At 37.3% G+C, this 24,471-nt stretch overlaps 1 protein-coding gene and 1 long non-coding RNA gene across 2 annotated transcripts; both read right to left on the reverse strand.

The window, feature by feature from the left end:
• Nucleotides 1-17,432: 17,432 nt before the first annotated feature.
• On the reverse strand, nucleotides 17,433-18,046 carry LOC127130994 (uncharacterized mitochondrial protein AtMg00810-like). The gene is made up of 2 exons (XM_051059944.1): nucleotides 17,676-18,046; nucleotides 17,433-17,523 (listed from the first exon to the last, which is right to left on the reverse strand). Exons 1-2 carry the CDS (start codon nucleotides 18,044-18,046, stop codon nucleotides 17,433-17,435), a joined length of 462 nt encoding a protein of 153 aa, XP_050915901.1.
• A 1,098-nt stretch (nucleotides 18,047-19,144) lies between these two features.
• LOC127129197 (uncharacterized) lies at nucleotides 19,145-19,607 on the reverse strand. Its single transcript, XR_007806216.1, has 2 exons — nucleotides 19,491-19,607; nucleotides 19,145-19,413 (listed from the first exon to the last, which is right to left on the reverse strand). It is a non-coding gene; the product is annotated as an uncharacterized LOC127129197 (long non-coding RNA).
• Between the last annotated feature and the right edge of the window lie 4,864 nt (nucleotides 19,608-24,471).

Consider the following 24,471-nt stretch of genomic DNA (forward strand, 5'->3'; position numbering starts at 1 on the left):
ACCTTTCGAAATTCCTTGGATCTCCCATCAGCACACTCCTCTGACAGATTTACAATAAACTCCTTCACTAAGGTCTCATAGCACTTAGGAAGTTGTGACACAGTTCTTATCAACCCCGCCTCCTTGATGAGATCCACAATCTCTTTACAGTCCAGTGCATTCTGTGCCAGTTCTCTTTCCAATGCCAGCCTCTTGTGGTACACATACTTCCACCTGTTGACACTGGAGGCAAAGTGGAAGGACACATTGTCAATGGGAACTTCTGGGACACTGGTTGCCAACCTACTGGAAGAGGGCTTCTTCCTGGACATGGATGTTGTGACATCACATGGGACATCATATTCAGATTCAGCCACCACAGCTTTGGTTTTCACCTTCTTAGGCACCTCTTTGCTCCAAGCTTTTGTAGGTCCATAGCTTTTCCTCTTGTGTGTGCTTTCTGACTCTGGTTGCTTGTGAGGGTTTTGTGCACCAACTTCCTTGGAGGGGGACTTCAATTCCACGGCCTTTTTCTCCCTTCTGGTCCTGACTCTCTTGGCTATCCTAGGAACAACTGTAGCCAGAAGATCATTGTCTGAGAGTTCTTCCACGTTAATCGTCTCAGCCCTAGACTTGTCCTCAACACTTTGAGTAACCTTGGCCTTCTCACTTCTCACCTTGCCTGAGGGTTTTTCAACCTTTGATCCCTCATGAGCATCTGGTTGCTCAACATTGTCAGTGACATTTTTCCTCAACACAACAGCTTTTTCTTGACATGCAGCAATGTCAAGAATGATTGTGTTCAAGGGAACAGAAACCCCAGGAACATCTCGATTGCCAGATAGAATCTGAGTGACGATAGTTGCAATGGAGTTGTGTACATACCTTGACCCTTCCCTTGTGTGTTCATCAAGAGCGATTTCTGATGAAAACCCAGTGACCGTTTCCTTAGGTCTTCTTGCATGGGACGAAGTAGTTGCGTCCACAACTGGTTCCTCCCGGTTAGGGTGGTGAGACTCGGTGCTGTGAGAATCAGACATGGTGGTGTACGAGGAGGTGTCGGATTGACGAGCCATGCTGAAAATTGGAGAGGGAAGATGAATCGTTTCTTTGGACGAGGGTTTGCACGAGTGGAGAATGAAACGACTGAATGTGAAACGCTTTGTGCAGGAGTAAGGTCTATTAGATTTTGACCACTCAGCGCTCACCATATGTTTAATAATTCGACTTATTAAACAGTAGCTAACTAACTTCATTAGTTGCTATAACTTTTCAGATGCACTCCTTCCCTTTTTGTCCTTATTGTACAATGTCATGACATTCTGTGTGACATTGTACTCTGTCTGCATCAGGTTCCTCCAAACTAGAGGGGACCACTTGCCTCCACAAGCAAGGTACTGAGTTTCTGCAGACGTCAATAACATGCACCTCTGTCTATCCCTCGCAGTCATATCAGTTGTATGATGGCCAAAGGTAACCAAGGGCTCATTACTTTTGAGCAGACAATTTCCATAGTATGTCCTTTTATCTAAGGACAGATATGAGGCTCTTCTCATAGTTCCCTTGGAAATGCTCTTCTTCACTCCTTTTACCTGAGGGGCATCAAGTTTTCCATGTCCCACCTTCCCTTCCTGATCTCCCTTGGTCAAAGGACACTTGGGAGGGTTGATAGAGTCTTTAGAATTCCATAGATAGCAATTATCTTTGGATCTATCTCCTCTCATCACTTCTTGATTGCTCCCATTCAACACCACACATCCTCCCTTGGTAAATTCCACCTTATATCCTTGGTCACACAGCTGGCTTATGCTTATGAGGTTCACAGTTAGTCCTTTTACTAACAATACATCACTCAATTTTGGAGCTTCTGGACAGTCCAGCTTCCCAACACCCATGACTTCTCTTTTAGTTCCATCACCTAATGTCACAGACTTGGTGTTAGAGGGATGTAGATTCACCACTAGGTAGTTCCTCCCAGTCATATGCCTTGAGCAGCCACTATCAAGGTACCAATATTGTTTGGTATGTCCCCTTGAAGAAGTGTGAGCAAGGTTAGCAACACACTGTTGATTCTCAGGAGTGAAGTGCATCTTAGATGCCAGCTGCTTAGGATTGACCTGAGGTGTCTGCTTAGCCGCCCATGTTGGTTTCTTAATGGGAGCATTATGAGTAGACACCTTTTTCTTGGGCCTACCTTGAGAGGTCTGGTTTGGGTAACCATGCAGCCTGTAGCAGAATGGTTTTATGTGACCGAATCTACCACAGTAATGACATTTCCATCTCTTGAATTTCTTCTTCTGATGGTTGTTCATTCTGGTTCCTCGATGTTGTGACTTTGAATGAGACTTCCCTTTGGACTTCTGAACTTTAGCCTTTGGGCGTTTGCGTTCAGTTGAGGATCTTTTCCCAAAGCCTAGACCAGATGTGTTTCCAGACTTCTGTCCTGTCTTCAGGATTTCTTCCAAGGTGTCAGATCCCTTATTCAACATTTTGATGGATTTGGTCATTTGGTCTAGCTTAGAGATTAGCAACGAAATCTCACTCTTCAGACCCTCTATGACTTTCAGCTGCTCTAGTTTCTCAGCTTCTAGTTCTTTGATGAGTTTCTTATGCTTTTCTCCTTGGATGCAAACTTCTGCACTTTTAACACATAATTCTTTATATGAAACAGCAAGCTCATCCAATGTGAGTTCATCTCCACTTGAGTTATCCTCTGAGGCACACACACTGGTCAGAGCATTGACTTGTTTGGCCGATTCTCCTTCAGATTCACTCTCAGTGTCTTCTTCTGACCAGGTGACAGATAACCCTTTCCTTTGCCTCATGAGAAGGGTAGGGCAGTCAGCCTTACTATGACCACATCCTTCACATCCATGGCACTGGATTCCCTTGCCTTGGTTGGCCTTTTCTTTATGAGTTGATCTTTTCTTTATGTCAGATGGGATGTTCTTGACATTAGATTTACCCTGTTGATCAACTTTCTTTATGAGCTTGTTGAACTGTCTCCCAAGCATGGCTAAGGCTTCTGATATACTTTCATCACCTCCAGTATATCCTTCTCCTATAATGACTCTGCTTTTCTTCTTCTCAGCATACTCACCTAAGCCCATTTCAAAGGTTTGGAGAGAACCAATGAGCTCATCTACCTTCATATTGCTGATGTCCTGAGCCTCTTCTATGGCAGTGACCTTCATAGCAAACCTCTTAGGCAAGGACCTGAGAATCTTTCTTACAAGTTTCTCTTCAGTCATTTTCTCACCTAGTCCACCAGAGGTGTTTGCAATTTCAAGAATATTCATGTGAAAGTCATGAATAGTCTCATCCTCTTTCATCCTCAGATTTTCAAACTTGGTTGTCAACATCTGAAGTTTTGACATCTTCACCTTGGAAGTACCTTCATGAGTTACCTTGAGGGTATCCCAAACTTCCTTAGCTAGTTCACAATGGTGCACCAGCCTGAAGATGTTCTTAGTGATTCCATTGAACAGTGCATTCAAGGCTTTGGAATTTCCAAGAGCTAGTGCCTCTTGTTCCTTGTCCCAATCTTCTTCAGGAATCTGCACACTGACTCCATCTTCATCAGTCCTCGTTGGATGTTCCCATCCCTTGTTGACAGCTCTCCAGACTTTGCTGTCTAGAGACCTTAAGAAGGCTATCATGCGAGGCTTCCAGTCATCATAATTAGATCCATCCAACATGGGTGGTCTGTTTGAGTGTCCTAAATCCTTGTCCATGGTACTAGAAAGTAACTTCCCTAGATCTCACCCAGAACTTCACAGGCAGGGTGCCTGCTCTGATGCCAATTGAAATTCTAGTTATCAGACTTTGGATGTCACACTGGTTGTTATGACATCCAATTCTGCACAGACAGGGATTATGCAGAACTTAACAGTAAGTGCAATAAATAACACAAGTAATTGTTCACCCAGTTCAGTCCAACATGACCTACATCTGGGGGCTACCAAGCCAGGGAGGAAATCCACTATTAGTAGTATCAATTCAAAGCTAAACTCACCCGTTTACAACTTATCACTTAATCCCTACCCAATGCAATTTCAATCTTAACCTAAGATCAGAGTTCCTACTCACTCCCCCTCAATCACCTCAGTGATATTAAAAACACTTTGAAGTCACACTTCAAAAACAACTCTTGGTTATGCTTCACAGCTTAAACCAAGATACACAGCACTCACGCTTAAAAGCTTCGAGTGACACAACACTTACAACTCAATGAACACCCTATGCCAAAGTAATCATCTATTTGATAATGACTTGGCTTACAAGATACGTCTAATTCTAGACTCACTAAAATACAGCAGTGAAGTAAGATGGACACACTAAATCTTCACGCCTCAAAATCCCTGAAACTGAATGGAGGAATGCCTTCCTTTTTATATTGCAGCACCTGGGCTTTTGCACCTGTATTTTCCTGAATTTTAGGTCACATAAGTTCCCACAAATTCAATATTTAGGTTGCTAACAAATAGGCTATTTGTTAGGTTCATTGAATGTAGCTTGGTTGTTGATTTCCTGGATTTTCTCTAAGCTGTTGACTTCCTAAAGAATAGCCTGAGAAAGCTGTAACAGAAAACTGAACAACCTACAATCTAGCATATGCTGTCAGGAATGAATGTCACAACATTCAGCTTGACATCAAGGTCCATATGCTGAGTCTGTTTTCCCAGAAAACAGACTGTACAAATCTGCTGACCTGTACATGATCAATATGACCATACTACAGTACCAGCTTACATTAGTAAATGTCAAAGTGTCCAACTTAACATTTACACAATTGGCCTTAAGTTAGTTCTGTAATTCTCCTGAAGAACAAACTAACTAATATGCTGAAGTATAGCAGAACACCACTCTGCCTAATCTTCACCAGCTGCTGTTAATGATGAATGTCACAACATCCAGTTTGACATTCAGTCAGTAGGCCTTATGCCAGGTCTGGTTCTTCCTTGATAACCAGACTGCAAATGAATACTAAGTTCTAACAGAGCTTCTGTTCCTTAGTATCTGTTGACAGGTATGAATGTCACAGCATTCAATAATCCTGTGTTAGCTAGTCCTGCAGTAACTATAATGTAGTTACATATACATGTCATGACATCAGTCAAGACATTAGTGTTTTACCATACAATGCAGCCAATTAAACACCTACACATAGCAAAGATGAAACTTTTTCTGCTTTTAAGAATTTTGCAAATCTGTCCCAAAACAAAATGAATTCCAAAATAGTTACAATTCGTAGCGATCATGGTGGTGAATTTCAAAACTATCACTTTGATAAGTACTGTGACAAGTATGGTATTGAGCATAACTTTTCAGCTCCTCGAACTCCACAACAAAATGGCGTTGTGGAGCGTAAAAATCGTGTTTTAGAGGAGTTGGCAAGAACAATGCTAAATGAGGGTGGATTACCAAAATATTTTTGGGCTGATGCAGTTAGCACAACTTGTTATGTTTTAAACAGGATCTTAATTCGTCATATTTTAAATAAAACTCCTTATGAGCTTTTAAAAAGGAAGAAAGCCAAACCTGTCACATCTTCACGTATTCGGTTGTAAGTGTTTTGTTTTGAATAATGGTAAGGAAAATATTGGGAAGTTTGATGCAAAAGAGGATGAAGGTATCTTTCTTGGATACTCACAATCAAGTAAAGCATATAGAGTATATAATAAGCGTTTACTTACTGTTGAAGAATCTGTCCATGTTTCTTTTGATGAGTCTTATCCGAAAAGTGTCGGAAAAGGTATTTCTTTTGATGACGCAGGTGTATCTACAGAAGACATACTCAAGGAAGCTGTTACGTAAACTGATCAGTCCAGAACAGTTGCCCATGAGAAGGAGGAAGATACTAGTCATGAAGAAGATGAGGAAGAAAGGACAGCTGAAGTGAATGACCTTCCACCAGCTTGGAAATCTTCAAAAGACCATCCTATTGACAACATCTTGGGAGATATTTCAAAGGGAGTAATGACTCGTTCTAAGATAAGTAATTTTTGTTCTCACTTCGCTTTTGTTTCACAAGTAGAACCTAAAAATGCCAAAGTGGCCTTGATTGATGAATGTTGGCTAATGGCCATGCAAGAATAGCTTAATCAATTTAAAAGAAATGACGTTTGGGAACTTGTCCCTCGTCCGTGAGATCATCATATCATAGGTACTAAATGGGTTTTTAGAAATAAGCTTGATGAAAACGGAGTGATAACTAGGAACAAGGCACGTTTAGTAGCACAAGGGTATAACCAAGAGGAGGGCATAGACTATGAGGAAACTTATGCTCTAGTTGCTCGCCTTGAAGCTATACGTCTCTTGCTTGCCTATGCGTGTTCTAATAATTTTAAGCTTTACCAAATGGACGTAAAGAGTGTGTTTCTAAATGGTGTCATAAATGAAGAGGTATATGTCTCACAACCTCCTGGTTTTGAGAATGCTGAAAATCCAGATTATGTTTACAAATTAAAACGAGCTTTGTATGGTCTTAAACAAGCCCCTCGGGTTTGGCATGAAAGGCTTAGCAAATTTCTAATTGATCATGGATATTCAAGAGGTAAAGTGGATAATACTCTATTTATTAAACATAAGGGAAAGCACATTCTTTTAGTTCAAGTTTATGTAGACGATATAATTTTTGGTTCAACTAACACACACTTGGTCGAAGAATTTTCTAAGGTTATGCAGGGTGAATTTGAGATGAGTCTTATGGGGGAGCTAAATTACTTCCTAGGTCTTTAGATAAAGCAACTTGATGAGGGTACAGCAGTATGTCAAACAAAGTACTGCAGAGAACTACTCAAGCGCTTTGGAATGAACGACTCAAAATCAATTGACACCCCTATGCCTACCAACGGAAATCTAGATAAAGATGAGCATGGTAAGAGTGTAGATGTTAAAAAGTTTAGAGGTATGATTGGGTCTCTTCTGTATCTTTCTTCTTCTAGACCTGACATCATGTTTAGTGTTTGTATGTGTGCACGATATCAATCAAATCCTAAGGAATCACACCTGAAAGCTGTTAAGCGTATATTTAGATATCTTCATGGAACATCTAAATATGGGCTTTGGTATTCCAAAGGAAGTGATTGTAGCTTAGTAGGTTACTCTGATTCTGATTTTGCTGGCTGCAAATCAGATAGGAAAAGCACGAGTGGTACATGTCACTTGTTTTCAAACTCCTTGGTAAGTTGGCATAGCAAAAAGCAGGTATCTATGGCTTTGTCAACTGCAGAGGTTGAGTACGTTGCAGGCGGTAGTTGTTGCGCTCAGATTTTGTGGCTAAAGCAACAACTACAAGACTTTAACATTCAACTCAAACGTATTCCAATAAAATGTGACAACACTAGTGCCATAAACCTTACTAAAAATCTTGTTTTACACTCACGCACTAAACACATAGAGATTAGACATCACTTTCTTCGCGATCATGTTGAAAAAGAAGACGTTGTATTTGAGCATGTTGATACTAAAAACCAGCTTGCTGACATTTTCACTAAACCTTTGGCAACGGAACCGTTCTTCAACATTCGTCGTGAATTAGGGATCTTAGATCTCTCTCCATTGTTGTCTTAAGCATGTTTGTTCTTATTTATATTATGCCTCACCTTGGTTGATGAGATTTGTTTTAGATTTCATTTATACCTCACAAGGTTACATCAACAGAGGTAATATCACTCCTTTCTATATCTCTTTTAGAACTATGTGATTGTGTATGTTAGAACAAAATTCCTTATTTTCGTTTATGTGAATTTCTTTGCATATATTGTTTGAACATTAATATCTGATTTGTGAATTATACTTGGGCATCATTATCATGACATACTTCATAATGCATAACCATACTGCATAAAAATTAATTAAAATTTGGTTTGGCATCAGTATGTATCGATTCAAATATGTATGTATCGATTCATGTCTTCTTCATTTCATATCTGTCAAAATTGGTTCAGTATGTATCGATTCATTCGTCGTTTGTATCGATACATAGACCCTTTAAAAACAAAAATGCGTGACATGGATCGATCCATTCCCATATGCATCGACACATACTGATTGTTATTTGGATTAAATGCATTTTATTTCACTCATGGATCGATACATCAACAATTCTTATCACATCTTCTCACAAACTTGGTATCAGCAGTTCCCCTACCTCTCAAAACCTGCGGCTAACCCTAATCTCCTTCATCATCATTCTCTCCAAAACCCTAAATTCATCTCACTTTTCTTCAATTTTTCATCACCATGCCTCCAAGAATCATTCCGGGTAGAGCAAGGGGAAAAGGAAAAGGAAAGGAACCGGTTGGCACTTCTCAGCAGTTACCAGAAATTCCTCCTAATGCCTTAGATTTGCTTCATCCTGCAATTGCTACTGAGTTTGAGGATTCTTTCAAGACAAGGTTAGTTATGAAACCCCATGTCTTCGATAAACATGATGATATTCATCTGCATCTCAATGATGTGGTTGAACTCATTAATGCATAAAAACTTGGTTCATTTTTTACTACAAAGGATGATTACCATGAGGATTTTATCCGTGCATTTTATGCTGGCTTACAATCTGGTAAAAGATATATGTTTAAGTGTTCTATTGGTGTCAAAACCTATACTTTTGAGGCTGGTGATTGGGAAACATTGTTTCAAATTCTGCTTCCGTCGCATAATTTCAAGACTTGGCATGACTTGAAGTCTGATACTGACTTTAACCTGAAGGAGTTTACTCTATCTATCTTGAAATTGGACAGACCGCTGGGTGAGGATGAACAGGTTACGTCTGGTATGATTAAGAAAATTCCTCGTATACTTCATTGGATTATCTCGCACATTCTACGTCCAGCAAACAGTGGACATTCTAGGTTAGACAGGGCAGGCATTCATCTCTTGTATACTCTTCAAAATAAGGTTCCCTTGAATTGGGCAAATTACTTTGTGAAGCGTCTCTTTTTCGTGCGTAACAGTGCCAAGAATGTTGCTCTTGGTTATGCGTCTCAAATCATGAAAATTCTTACGTTCTGGAATGTTGCAATCCCTTTAGTTCCTCTCATATCACCATCTGCTACTCAAAAGTTTGACTCTTCCACTTTATCTCATATGGGATATCGGTGGGACAAGGAACGTCAATGTTTCTATTTCTTTGAAAGGAAATCCAAAACAAGGATCTATAATTTTGATGTGCCTTCTGAACGAATTCATGTAGTTGAAGACCAACCTGATGAAGAAATGCATGATGTGAACGAAGCAGATGTGCCTGCAGCTGATGACAATGCTGGTTGGGGTGATTGGGTGCCACAAAGGTGGTCTCCAACCAACTATGTACATGAACCAACGGTTCCTCCGTTCTCCGGCGGTGCTTCATCTTTAACACCTACTGCGCACCTAACTCAAATGCTTCAACAAATGGAGCTTGCCAACCAAGAACGTCATGAAGAGGCACGGTCTTGGCATGTACAACATATGAGTGGCATAAGGAGCATCGTGAGTGGCATGACGATCATACACGGATGTACCATAACCAACACTCTTGGCACACGAACTTGGTTAAGTGGCACCAAGTCTTCTACAATGAAATGTCTGGTTTTATGGACGACTGTCGTGCCAATCCTGGTATTATGGACAGATTCAGAAGTGTTGAAGTTCAGGACCGGTTCAGGCACTACACCTTCATGGGCCACAATCCAGATGCAATGCCTCCTCCTCCGCCTCCGCCAAGCTTCAGAGATCCTGATAGAGATGACGAGGAGTCCTGTGGTGGCTATAATCCACATTAAACCATCACCATTTCATTTCACTGCATTTCATTGCATGTTGCTTAAGTTTTTTTTCTTTTCAGATTAGTTGCACCTTATATGTCTTGGCTTATGTAATTTTTAAATACTTTCTACTAGTTAAATGCTTATTTCCTTCTGCTTACTTCTGGTGTTATTGACCTTATTTGTCATTCTTTGTGAGTGATTCTTTACTTTTTAAGCTTCCTTCTTTGTGATTGTTAGCTTCTTCATCATTTTTGTTGTGTCCTCCTACAACATGTTGCCTTGATAAAACTGTTTTTTTCTTCTTTTTGATGTTGACAAAGGGGGAGAAATGCAGATGTTGACAGATATGCACAAACTCAGGGGGAGTATCATACATCTTGCTAAAAATTTGCCATCATCAAAAAGGGGGAGTTTGTGAGCAAATTCTTTACTTTTAATAAGTTTTGAATGATAGCAAATTGTGTGATCATTGTCTAATTGTTGGTTGTGCATTATTTTACATGTTTCATTTGTGTTTTTAGCCTATACTATTGTTTCGTGTCTATACATAAAGATCCACATTGATACATTTCTTAAAAGAACTCATAAAAATTGTTTTGTGTCAGTATGTATCGATACATGTTCATCTGCATCGATACATAAATTTGTTTTAAATCACAAAACGTTTTTGCTTCAGTATGTATCGATACATACAAGCTTTGTATCGATACATGCTTAGTTAAAATGTTCTATGTATCGATACATACGAGCTTTGTATCGATACATGCTTAGTTAAAATGTTCTATGTATCGATACATACGAGCTTTGTATCGATACATGCTTGTATTAATTCTCTAAAATTAATCAAAGCTATAATATGTATCGATGCATAATATTTTGTATCAATACATAATTCTGTTTTGTCTACTAACAACTTCTATCTTTCACATATAAGAAGTATTTTGACAGCTCAGTTAATGAGGACGAATTCAGAAGTGAAAAACAGTTGTAACACAAATCAAAGGAGTGTGTAGCAGCAATTGTTTTGAGCAGTTAGAAACCTGAAAGAGACTTCATCTTATTCATCTTCTCAATCTCTTTTCTTCAAGAACATCAACACATAATCATTCTTGTTCTTTGGATTAAAGGATCAACGAGATAACGTTCAGTGGAACGATCAAGGATCTAGCTGAGGTGTTCAGTGGAACGATCGAGGATCTAGCTGAGTTGAAGGTTGAAGGGGGTTTCGAGGAAAAACCAAATGGTTTGTCCTTCAAGAACTAGAGTGTTCTTGCGGGTTTGTTAGTCACGTTTGCATAACAGATTCAGCCGTAGCGTAGGGTTTAGAAATTGGGTAATTTCGCAAACAGGTCGTGGAACCGGTGAATTGTTTGCAATTTCTTGCAGGAAATTCTTGATCGAGCTCAGATCAAGTGGAGGTTTTATACAAGAAGAAGATCTTGGGATTTAGATTTCTGTCTTTGTATTGTAACCTTGTATCAACGAATTCGGCATTATTGATAACAACAGTTCTCAATTTCATTTGAAATTGAGAGGGAGACGTACCCACACGCGAGGACGACAGTGGGGAACTTCCTTACCAAATCTCTACGTATCGTATTCTTTCCTTATCTATCTTTACGTTTTCAACAGTTTTGTGATTTCAGTTGGTGTATTGTGACTGTACATTTCGTGATACAATAGTGGCAAGAAAACTTCTTTATCTAAACTCCACCATTGTTCATCATTGATCACATACACACCAAATGTTTGACAAAATTGTCAGCTGAGTTTTATTCATTGGAATTAGAATTTAGTGATAAGTGCATTTGATTTGATAATATTCTGGTGTTAATAATCTCTATCGTTCCTATTCAAATCCAGCAATAAATTCGCGTGTCCGGTTTTCTAGTAGCGGTTCAGATTAGACGGAAGTCGATTCGGGACTGTAATTTTCCGCTAAGTTTCAATAACTCTGATAAGATTTTTTTTAAATCCGTTTATTTAAAAGAGGTGATCTATTCACCCCCCTTCTCGATCACTAGCCACACCGTCTAACACCCTCTTGTCCATTCTTTGATTGTTTATAGAACTTTTTGATGTGTGTGTTTTTGTGCTAGGGATTCCAACATTGAGCCAAATTGAAGAACCATTGCCATGAGCTTCTAAGAGAGAGGGATCTTCCAAGAGTTCATTTGATTGTTGATTGCTTGAGTTTATGCTTATGTGATTGCTTATTCCAAAGGATGGGAGCTACTTGGATCATCAATATGATCTCAAGAGAGAAACTCCATTTGTGGTCTTGTTCTCTTTTATCCCTTACCTCTTGTATGTTTAGGACTTTAGCCATTCTTCTTCTTCTCTCCACTCTAACCCAAGCCAAAACTTTTGTGCAAATATTTAATACTTGTTTTCAACATTAGAAACCTAAGCCTTATGCTTTTGATTTTCAAACTTTCCTTTCGTAATACTTATTTTGAATTGAACTTCTAAATCAACTTTGACCATATTTTGTAAATACTTTTCATTTGTAAATACCACTCATTCAAATACCTTTTTGTGGTTTCAATGGCCACCTTCTTAATCAAACTTTTCATAACCTTTAGCTATTAGGTTTGATTTATCATTGAGGTAGATGTAATACTCACCTATATCCTTAGTGATGGACAATGAGCCTTCCATGCTTATTATAGGGTTAACCCCTCACTAGCATGTTGAAGCTATCATCACATGGTGGATTTGTGGTTTTAGGTTGAGTTTTCTCCCTTGGATAACAAAAGACCTTAAGGCTTTTGGACCAATCAATTCACCAACTCATTTTGAGATTTTTACCCCGAACTACGAGGTTTTGATCCTAATCCTTTTTTAAGATGGTACGTAGGCAATGGGTTTATCCATCCAAACACCAAAATGTAAATAACTTGTACATTCTCTTATCATCTCTTCAATCATGTTTGCACAAACAAATTTTCACAAAATACCAACCTTACAACAAATATGAAAAGGGCTCCCTAGGAGTACCTAGGATGTTTTGGGTGTTTAACACCTTCCTATTGCATAACCAACCCCCTTACCCGGATCTCTGACATTTTTACTAGTTTTTGATTCGATAAAACTTTTAGGTTTTTGTTCGCTTTCTAACCATTCCTCTGGATAAATAGAAGTGCGGTGGCGACTCGACTTGTATGATTTACCTTAGATTTAGTCAATATCTCTAATGGTAACGAATACCTCGCTACAGTGACAGAGTTGGATGGTAGAGACTGGAGCCAAGCTCTAGCTATATCTCTTAATGAGAATGGGAAAAAACATAGTCTTATAGCTTCAGGGCTGACACCATTTGCTTTCACTGTGTCTGTGTATTGCAAAAACACTAACAAATGTAGGTTCGAGTCCTCCGTGGGACTTCCTAAAATTTGGTTTTGCTGTACGGATGACAACAACGAAGGTTTTAGCTCGAAATTATTGGCCTCGATGGCAGGGGCAGCGATGCTGCTATATGGTTTATCCTGCGAAGGGATTACATAGTACTTAAGAGGACGGTTTTGCAGTCCTTCAGCCATCTCTGGTCGAATAACTGGTTCAGTAATAGGGATATTAGGATCGGGAAGATTTAGCTTGATACGATGTTCTCGTATCAAGTATCCTATCCGACGTTCTAATCTTAGATAACGCTCAGGTTCGTCGAACGGTAGCTTTAATTTCCCGCCTTTAGAGCGAGTACTTGGCATACACTCGACAAAATAGAAAGGGAAATAGAATTATTTGCCTTAGTCTATACTGGGAAACACTGGAGTTACGATATCGAATAAATTAGTCCCTGGCAACGGCGCCAAAAACTTGATCGCGACTTAGTAAGTCTATGGGAATCGTTATCTAATGTTACTATGTAAATCTAAGGTTGATGATCATTCTAAGATTGGAGGGATGAATAGAAATAACTATAACGTAAATAGAAGATTAATAAAGATTTTTGATAAAGGGATATCGGTATGTAACGCATCAAACTTCGGGGATTCGATAGATAGTTGGTGTAATCTTATTGGTCAAAATATTTTCTAGTAGAAATTATTTATAAAAAGGGCTTAGTCTCACACTCTCGCTTTATTGACTCTGACCATACTCTTAAACCAGAATGCTTGGCTCTCGTGGTCTCATTTTGAATTTGAAAGTAATTTTTGAATATGAATAAAGTCTAATTAATCCTAAAACGCTCTCGCTGTGTTTAGTATTAATGCCTAATTTCATCTATCTGGTTAAAATCTCAAACTCTCAATCTTGTTAACCATAACCTTTGTTTGTTTTGTACTCTCATACGAAAAACCGTTTTTGACTGAAATAAGAAACTAAAACCAAAAAAAATAAGTTTTATAAAAGCCAACCCCAATTATTTACGAATCCCGTCATTTCGACGGTCTTTACATACCGATACCTAGGGGTTTAGCCAGACATGGATCCGGTAATAGACATGTTATTCAGAAAATCAAACATACAATAAGACATAAATAAATAAAATGGCAATTAAAACAAAACCGGGAATATAAATTGAGAACTTGAACGGAATCCTGATTCTTCAAATTAAATAATGTCGGCAAGTTTTGGCAATCGCGTACAACGTTACAATCGAATTCAAATGCATAAATAATAAGTTGCAATAGTCCCCGATGTGGAGAATCTATTGCTTTTACAAAGTAAGAAAACTTCCTAAGAAAACTAACAAAAAAGAATCTGACTAAGAAAAAGCGTGTCTTCAAAGGAGAAACGACCCTCCTTTATATATTTTCCACTTTCCTAGATTGTAGCTAAAAGGTGAGTGGAATCGTGGCTAAAATTGTGAGGAGAAAGTAGGGAAGACCGGGTTGTGACGGTTGCCACAACCCTAGTTTGATCTCCGTGGCAAGCGCCACCTTTTGTGGGATGGGTGTCACCACTTCCTTGCTTTGTGGCGGGCACCACCACTCCCTTTAGGTCATGTGGCGGATGCCACACATCCAAGTGATGGGCGCCACATGCCCATTTGGTGTGGTGGGTCCCATACTCTCTATTTTTCTCCATTTTCTTCTCTTTTTCTTTCTTTTTGTTATTTTCCACTTTGCTTGCTTGTACACCTTTCATTCGATAAATACATGTAATAAACATAAAATATTGCATAATAATAAACGTTAATCAAGTAAAAGGCAATGCATATGAAGCCAAATATATGATACGTTTTCACGTTATCATATCTCTCCTTGTCCCACTAACTATTTTATTTTTCTATTTTCCCCCATAACTCACTTTTTCATTATTTTATCCAATTTTTTACTATTTTAATTAATCCAAAAATACTGATAAATTATGTAAATTCTACCAACCTCAAATAACCCCACAAAAATACATAAAACACTATAATAAACTATATAGATGTATTTAAGTTAATAAAATACATTAATTTAAAATATGGGGTGTTACAATAGGAATTCCAATAAAGAGAGGTTCCATACATGAAAAGGGATACTGAAATATCTCAACCACATCACTCTTTATTTGTCGACATCACTCTCTCCATTCCCTTATATCATAAAACTATTGACTTCACCAATCTTTCCTTCTTTTATCAAATCATGAATTTCTCCTAGTTCCACTTCTTCCAATAAACATGCATTTTCTCCTAAAGGAGTTACTTTGATAGAAAAGTATCCTTCAGTTTCAAAAATCGAATGGATGTTATAAGACATCCCAGGGTTTACAACTATCCCAACGAAATCCTTTTTGATTCTCTAAATTTCATCTTCCTCGATTTTAAACTCTAACTGAGGAGCTTGATGCCTTGGTAAGTTATTAGCTTCTCTTGACTTGCTCGCTACCACTTCGAAGAAGGATCTTCTTCCTTGATAACCTATGTGGACCAATAGCTTTTAGAAGACCCTTCAAACTTCTCCCCAACCTCACCCAGTCTCCTATTAGTTGCTTCTTTTGCACATAGCTCTTCATGGGACTCTACCTTCTTCTTCCTTTGAAATATTGGAATGTTTGCATGATTTTTTTTGTTCTTAATAAAGATATTGTCCAATCTAATAGCTAGCACTCTTTTGTCTTTTACTTCTTTGAACCTTGTGAAACCAAATCATGTCAGAATCTGTTCCTTTTTGGAGGAATAACCACCTCTTCAATATATTCATTCTTCTTAAAAAGGTGAAAGATATATTTTACCTTATAGGTATCCAGGATTTTTGATAAAAAATTACAACTATTGCATCTTATTTTACTTTGCTCTTTCTCGTCTATCCATAAAATGAATCCCATCTCTGATTATCTCTTCTAATTCTCCCTCTTAAGTGTACATTTTGTCATTCCATAATATAGGTTCCTACTTAAAATAGGCTTGAGAGTATTTTGGATAAGTTTGGTGACGATCTTGGGTGAAACCATGGTTTAGGTTTATTTGGTGGTGGTGAGGTGCTAGAGAGAGGGCATAGTTTTTCTCTCTAATATTTTCCAACTTTAATAAATAAAAATTATCTAAAAACTTTAACATTGTCAGTTATAAACTTAGCTTTAGAAAGTGTTATAATCAAATTTATGATGTTTCAAAATAATACTTGATCGAGTTTTATTAGTACAAGCTGATAAAGGTTAAAATGGGTTTAAAGATGGTATAAAGATAGTTAACATTCTAGTCTCAAACTTCATGGATAAAAAAAGAGTTCTTCAAAATTCAAGAAGACGCATTAAAAGGATCAAGATTCCAACAATGTAAATTGACTACTATTCATTCATAGTTAATAACTTTAGAAACTTGTCTAGAAAGATTAAGGGTTGTTTGAATGAGTTTTTATTTTTAGTTTTTAAAAATTATTTTGTAAATCAATTTTTAAAAATAATGTCGAAGAAAAAAATATGTTTGATAATCTTAATTTTAAAAACTGTTTTAAAATTGTATAATATTATAAATTTGCCATTAATGAAATGTGTAACACTTTTCCTTGTTTTTTTCTCTTAATTTTCAAAATTAAAAACTAAAAACCAAAACCTATAAAACTTAATTTATGTTTTTAGTTTTTAAAACTTTTAAATGGAGAGTAGTTTTAAAAAATAGTTTTTTAAAATTAGACAATCAAACAAGTTTTATTATTTTCAATTTTGAAAAACAAAAAAAATAGTTTTATGAAAGCAAATCAAACATGCGCTAAAAATAGTTAAGACATGCAATCCTATTGATCTTCTATAAATATGTAGATTTATTATAGAAATATAAATAGGTAGAATTATTTTATAATTGAATAATTTGTTGGTGCACAAGATGAAGAAGATGAAGATAAAGAGAGGATAACAAACTTCCACTACTATGCTAAAACGGTTATAGAAAAATGGTTGCACATACATTGTTGTACACATACTGCACTTATAGCTATTGACAACTACACTAGTTTATATACAAAAACAATAATTCCATGTAGACAACATACTAAAGTACTGAATAAACCTTCAACACCACCCTTTGATTCAGGATCTAACTAATAAAAACTAATAACACCAATTACATCCCTCAAGTGGAGAAATTGACCAGTCTTTACCGTTTTCGTCAGAACATCTGCCAACTGCTTCTCAGTGTTATAATGCATAACTTCTAGCACTCAATTCTGAACCCGACTTCTTAGAAAATGATGCTTAGTCTCAATATGCTTGCTTCTCCCATGCAACATTGGGTTCTTGGCAAGATTGATTACAAACTTGTCATCAATCATCAACTTCACAGTCTTGTTTAACTTGATCTTCAGATCCTGTAGTAAATTCAAATGTCAAACAGCTTGACATGAAGCCACACCACCTGCAATATATTTAGCTTCACATGTTGACAAAGCAACAACTGGTTACTTCTTAGAACACCAAGAAATATGACCATTCATATACTTAAACAAATATCTAGAATTACTTCTTCTGTCAACTTTGTCTCCATACTAATCAGAGTCTGAGTAACACCTCAACTCTGAATTAGACTTTTCATCAACAGGGAATAAACCTCCATACTTCAGAGTTCCCTTAATATATCTTAGGATCATGGCAACAGCTTGGTAATCAGACCACTTTGGTTTATTCATGAACCTACTAACTATTCCAACTGCATAGAAAATGTTGGGTCTAGTATTACACAAATAACTCAGAGAGCCAACCAACTGCTTGAAAGTTGTAGCATCTACATCATCACCTTTAGAATCAAAATCCAATTTGTGATTTGTTTCTGCAGGTGTGACAACAGCCTTACAGTTCAACAACTCGAATCTCTTCAGAAGCTTAAGTTCAAATTTCAGGTTATGCAAAATTATACCCTTCTCAGAGTACATAAACTCCATCCTTAGAAAATATGTCATCTTTCCAAGATCAGTTATCCCAAACTCATCATCAGAACCTTCTTGAACTTAATTATCTCATGTTTATAACTCCTCGTTAGCAATATCTCATCAACATAGAGACACGCCAAAATCATATTTCCTTTAAGGGAAAAGAGGGCGCTTTTTTTGTCCTATGACAGCACTTTAAAGCGCCCTCTAATCTGGCGCTGGCATAGGTAAAGACAACGCTTTTTTTCCTGGTGAAAGCGCTGTCTAAAGTGGCTCTTTAAGCCCTTTAAGGGCCACTTTAGAGAGCACTTTTTAAAGAAAGCGCCCTCTAAAGTGGAAACATTTAAGGGTTTAGAGGGCGCTTTTACTGGAAAGCGCCCTCTAAAGTGGAAACTTTTAAGGGTTTAGAGGGCGCTTTTACTGGAAAGCGCCCTCTAAAGTGGAAATTTAAAGGGTTTAGAGGGCGCTTATTTTGGGAAGCGCCCTCTAAAGTGGGTGGTTATTTAAATTTTTTTTTTTAAAAAGCGCTATATTTTTTTATTTATTTTAGACAACCTGTATATTGAAGCAGTACACCCAAAACTGTATAATTTGAAGCCCTTTTTCACACATTGCATTCAACAAGCCTTATATACAACAATCCATACATATACAACAATCCACTGATATATAATCGTTTAACTTCTAAAGATTCTAAATATACAACCAATTCATAACTTAAAAAGAAATAAAACTAAGTAGCAAAAACATCTCTGAGATGTATGTTTTTTTTGCTAGCAGCAGTCTTCTTAGCAACAACCTCTTTTTGTTCAATATCAATAGCATGAACCTAAAATATCATAAAATTAGTTAGGTGAAGTATAAGATCAAGAATTAACATTTTCTATGCATAAATATCATATAATTGTGTTTATACCTTTTTTTTTATGCAACTGACTCGATTTGCTGCGTAATCCCCTTATATTTTTGGTCCCTTATCTTTTGAAGATAGAATTGATATTTGTTTAGATGGACATGTTCCATTGTTGTAGAGGGATACTTTCAAATATCCAGCATCGTCATCTACGCGAATGAGGCTTGACGACAATGGAACATCTCCATCTAAACAAATATCAATTGATACTTTCAAGTATCCCTTGCCCCTTGGTATTTTTCATATTTAACAAGACCAAAGAGCACAAAAATGAATTGAGTTGATTCAGAAAAAAAAATATGAATGTGAATACATGAGTGAACACTAGCTGAAGTGCTACTCGAAAGGAAACTTCATCTGAAAAACTGTTGTATTTCTTCAAGAGTTTTTCCCTTTGTCTCGGGGACCCAAATGGCAACAAATCCTGCTGTGAAAACACACACTGCAGTATATATTGTGAAGGTTCCTGATAAAAACATAGGAAGCTTCTGGTTAGAATGAATAGATATTTATAGAAAATTAACATAGGCAATGCACACAAACCTCCCGAACTCCAATCCAAGAGCAAATTTGTTGTTAATGTAACCAACCAGGAAAAGAACCAATTGGCAAGTGTTGCAAAACTTCCAGCTAGGCCTTTGATGTTAATCGGAAGAATCTATTATGTAAAATATATTCAACACATAAACTATCACATTATATTACAACAAAGGTTTGTTCATATAGGGTTGTCATGCATATTATTATTGAAGAAAATTGTACCTCAGACATTATAATCCATGGCATTGCTCCTAATCCTAGAGAGAATGCAATAACCATGACCTGAAAGAAATTGAAAGTTTATAATAATGAAGTTAGGGAAACAAACAATAGAAACCATCATTTGTGTAATAAAGTTGTATTTACACACCACAACTTCAGCCACCGATACGAGGCTCAATGTCGCATATAAATCAGAATCTGGTGATATATATTCCTGAGAGCAAATTCAACATAAAATATATTATCCATATAAAAAACCAAAAATATAAAGAAGAATTTACTGATATATAATCCTGTGAATCTGTGTTACAAATTTCTGAACATTTATGCATGAATGCATGTGTAATATCTAGTTAATGTATTATGTATATATAAAAATAAACAAAAAAAAATGTTCAAAAAATATAACAAACAAAAAAATTATTATTACCTTCAAGTAGAATGATATTGAAACAACCAAAAGACTCAAAGCCATTGCAGATGAAGAAACCTGCAATAGGAGATTTTGATTAATCTCTTATTACCCTCCAAACAAATAGTAATGTGAATGCAAAAATTATCGAAAAAGCTCAGACTCACAATAAGTAAAAGCCGGCGACCAGATTTTTCTGCTAACTACAAAGTTAAAATCGTAGCAAGAACCTAAATGACATGTAAATATTGTTCAGATTATGGTCTGATAAATTTGGAGCGTTACAAATTTAGTTTCCTTTCAGTCGAACCTGAACATCACCAAAAATGAACAATAGCGAACGTCAGAAGAGAAACCAAGTAATATGAAGATTAGAAAAATACCTATGGTGTCAAAATCGAACAGCTAACAACGAATTAATAGAAGGAGGAAACGTCGTAGATCTAACAGAGGTGGAAGGAGAACGCCTTAGAAGTAGCGAAAATCGTAGCAGTGAGAACCCTAACGTGAAAAAGAACGAAAATAACAGAGAGTAAAATAACAAAATGTGCAGTATGTTATAATTTTAATGTTTACTAAAGGGGACCTTAGAGGGCGCTTGTGGAAAAAAAGCGCCCTCTAAAGGGGGTCTAAGAGGGCGCTTATGAAAGCGCTCTCTAAGGCTTTCCAAAAGCGCTTTATAAACTGGAAATGCACATGGACTTATAGAGCGCTTTTTTAAAAGCGCCCTCTAAGGGTAACCTTAGAGGGCGCTTTCTAAAAAGCGCCCTGTATTGTTGTCCCTCTATCTCCTCCTTATTTTTTCGCTTCACCTTAGAGGGCGCTTTATTACAAAAGCGCCCTCTAAAGTGCGTTGTCTATTCCAGTTGTTCGCTCCTTATTTTTTCGCTTCACTTTAGAGTGCGCTTTTGTAATAAAGCGCCCTCTAAGGTGCGCTGTCTATTCCAGTTTTTGGCGTAGTGTAGAGTTATGATGAACATAAACGTCATACTCCATCTCACACTTTCTGAATCCTTAGAGCTTGAAAAATGAATGAATTTTCAGATTCCAAACTCTAAGAGCTTGTTTTAGTCCATATAAGGCTTTATGAAACTTGTACATCATCCCTACCTGATTCTTTTTCAAAAATATAAGAGGTTGTGATACATATACCTCTTATTGCAATAGAACGTTCAGAAATGCAGATTTCACATCCAGATGCACCAAAGGCTAATTCCTGTTAGCAGCTATCGCAATCACCAATCTGATTGTCTCATGTCTTTCTACAGGAGCAAACACCTCAAAGTAGTCTAACCCAGGTTTCTGTAGAAAACCTCTTGACACCAACCTTGTTTTGTGTTTGCCAATTGATCCATTTGGCTTTAGTTTCACCTTGAAAACCCGTCTAACGCTGATGGCTTTCTTGTTCTTTGGAAGCTCAATTAACTCCCAAGTCTTGTTTCTTTATATATATCCTCAAGTTCTTCTTTCATGGCCTTCAGCTGCACTTTCTTCTTGAGTGCTTCTTTTGTACTCACTGGTTCAGAGTCTACTAACATGGCACACTAGATGACTTCTCCTTCAGAGTCTACTTTAGTATCTTTCAGCATGTCAAACTACAAACTTTCTTGGTATTTGTATGATTATTTGTGGCCTCTAAACATGTTCAGAATCCCCTTCAGACGCTGGAATAATATCAGATGCTGGAACCCCAAAAGTTCCACCTTCAGAGCCATGACCACCTTCAGAGTCTAGAATATTCCTAGAGTCCGGATCTCCCACCAGAGTCTAAATCACCATCAGAATCTGGATCAGAATCAGATTCACCATCAGAGTCAGACTCGCCTTCAGAGTTAGACTCACCTTCAGAATCATTTTTTGATTCTGACTCATCTTCAGAACCTTCAGATTCTTAAGTATCTTCAGAGGTTAACTCTACACCAGAGTTGGATTGAGATTTACTCCAATCCCACGCTTCTGATTCTTTCACAATGACATCTCTACTAAATTCAACCTTGTTAGTGACAAGACAATAAAGCTTATAAGCACCTGTACTGTGGTACCCTACAAGCAACATAACTCTACTTATGTCATCCTACTTCCTTCTCTTAGCATCTGGAACATGTTTGTAACAAACATAACCAAACGCCTCCAAATGGATTACACTTTGCTTATCTCCAGTACACTTCTCTAAAAGAACAATTTCCTTCAGCTTCTTGGTTGGACACCTGTTGAGCACATATGCTGCAGTCGTAACAGCTTCTCCCCACAAGGTGTTAGGTAGCTTCTTCTCCTTTAGCATTCTGCTTGTCATATCAAGAAAAATTCGATTTCTTCTTTTAGAAAGACCATTGTGTTAAGGAGTGTATGGAACAATCACCTCATGCTCAATTCCGTTCTCCTCACAAAACTTTCTGAACTCTGAGAATTTTCAGCTTATGACCACTCTGATTCTCATCCTTGATTCTGAATTACTTAAATTCAACAAACACCTCGTGTTTGAACTTTATAAGGGATACCCATGTCATTCTTATGAACTCATCAACAAATGACATAAAGTATCTATTCCCTCCAAGTGATGTACTGGAAATGATCCACACACATCAGAATGCACCACACCTAGAGCATGTTTTGCTCTTCAAGGAATTTCAAATGCAAATTGTAGTCTTGGTTGTTTTCCTCTCATGTACACACCGCATGACTTCTCTGGCTTCTTAATTGTAGGAATTTTATGCACCAACTTCTTTGAATTCAAATGCCATAAGCTTCTGAAGTTCAGATGACCAAATCTTTTGTGCCACAACTCACTTTCCTTCACAACACTTATTGCATTAAGGCATTCAGAGTCTGTAGTTTTAACATTCACTTTGAATGTTCTATTTCTCCCCTGTTCTGACTTCATAATCAGCTTTTGCTTATAGTGATACAACTTTAAAAGACTGTTATTCATGGTAACTGAAAATCCTTTCTCAATTAATTGACCTACACTCATCAAATTACTTTTCATACCAGGAACATACCACACATTCTGAACCAATGTTGTTTTACCATTATTCAGAACTACTCTGACATTTCCCATACCTTTAGGATTGAGGTATTTATCATCAGCACATCTGATCTTTGTCCTCTTTCTAGAGTTAAAGTTAACCAACCATTTCTTATTTCTAGTAAGATGATTTGAATTGTCAGTTTCATATACCACCAGTCTTCCAAATATGTATCATCAGATTCAGAATCCATCAATATCACAAATTCATCATCAGAATCTCCTCTGGCTGCATTTGCTTCTTCGGACTTCCTTTCTTTCTTTGACCAACAATCAATAGCAAAATGGCCAAATGTCTTACAATAGTAGCACTGGACCTTCCTCTTGTCATACTTCTTCTCCCCCTTCTGAGTATTCTTCTGCCTTTCAGAAGTTGAGGTTTCTGATTTTTTGAACACCATTAAATCTCTTCCTGGCTTCTGACATAGACTGCTTATGATATTTCTTACCAGAAACTGCTTTCAGAGCCAACTGCTCTACGTCCATTTAAAAGTTTCTCTCAGTCATACGCAACTCTTGTGCCTCTAGATTGCTTTGCAAATCTTCAACTATCATGGTGCTAAGATCCTCAGAATTTTCAATTTCTACCATAATGTAATCAAACTGAGGAGTAAGATACCTAAGTACCTTCTCAATGATAATTTCTTCAGAGAGAGTTTCTCCCCACGACTTTATCTTATTTGTGATCATAATCACTCTGGAGATGTAGTTAGGTACCTTACCATTTCTCTTCATGATAAGATTCTCATACTACTTACATAAAGACTGAAGCTTTAACTTCTTCACTAATGCATCACCGTCATAGCACCGTACTAGTGTGTCCCACGTAGCCTTCGCCTTCGCCAAATCAACGATTTTCTCAAACACGTTCGCATCAACACATTGATGGATAAAGAACAACGCCTTCTGGTCCTTCTTCCTTAGATCATACTGAGCATTCCTCTGTGCATCCATTGCATTTTCTAGAAGTGAAACTGGAACGTAATCGTCATTGACAATATCAAGAACATCATGAGCGCCAAAAAACACATGCATCTAAATCATCCATCGATTCCAGTTCTTTCCATTAAACATCGGAAGCTTAGTACTCAGATTACCATTTCCGTTCATCTTCAACCTTGTGCGATTCACTTAGATCTCACTAAACACTAGTTTTTCCTAATCCTAAAAATCAAGAAATGGGATTCTGTTATGATTCCGATTCAAAAATTCAACACGAATTCAAGAAACAAAATCAATCACACAACGACTCACTGTTCACTCGTGTTTCCCTATGTTTCGATGTGGATCTGGATTGGAGCTCTAAATACCAATTATTGGTGCAA

Source organism: Lathyrus oleraceus, chromosome 3 (genome assembly GCF_024323335.1).
Source record: "Lathyrus oleraceus cultivar Zhongwan6 chromosome 3, CAAS_Psat_ZW6_1.0, whole genome shotgun sequence".
Lineage (NCBI taxonomy): Eukaryota > Viridiplantae > Streptophyta > Magnoliopsida > Fabales > Fabaceae > Lathyrus > Lathyrus oleraceus.

Excerpts from the sequence above, each read along its gene's own strand:
- LOC127130994 (XM_051059944.1), bottom strand. The coding sequence starts at position 18,046 with ATGGAGTTTATGTACTCTGAGAAGGGTATAATTTTGCATAACCTGAAA. Across the intron at positions 17,524-17,675 it reads AAGTCTAATTCAGAGTTGAG|GTGGTGTGGCTTCATGTCAA; the intron begins GTGTTACTCAGA and ends AATATATTGCAG.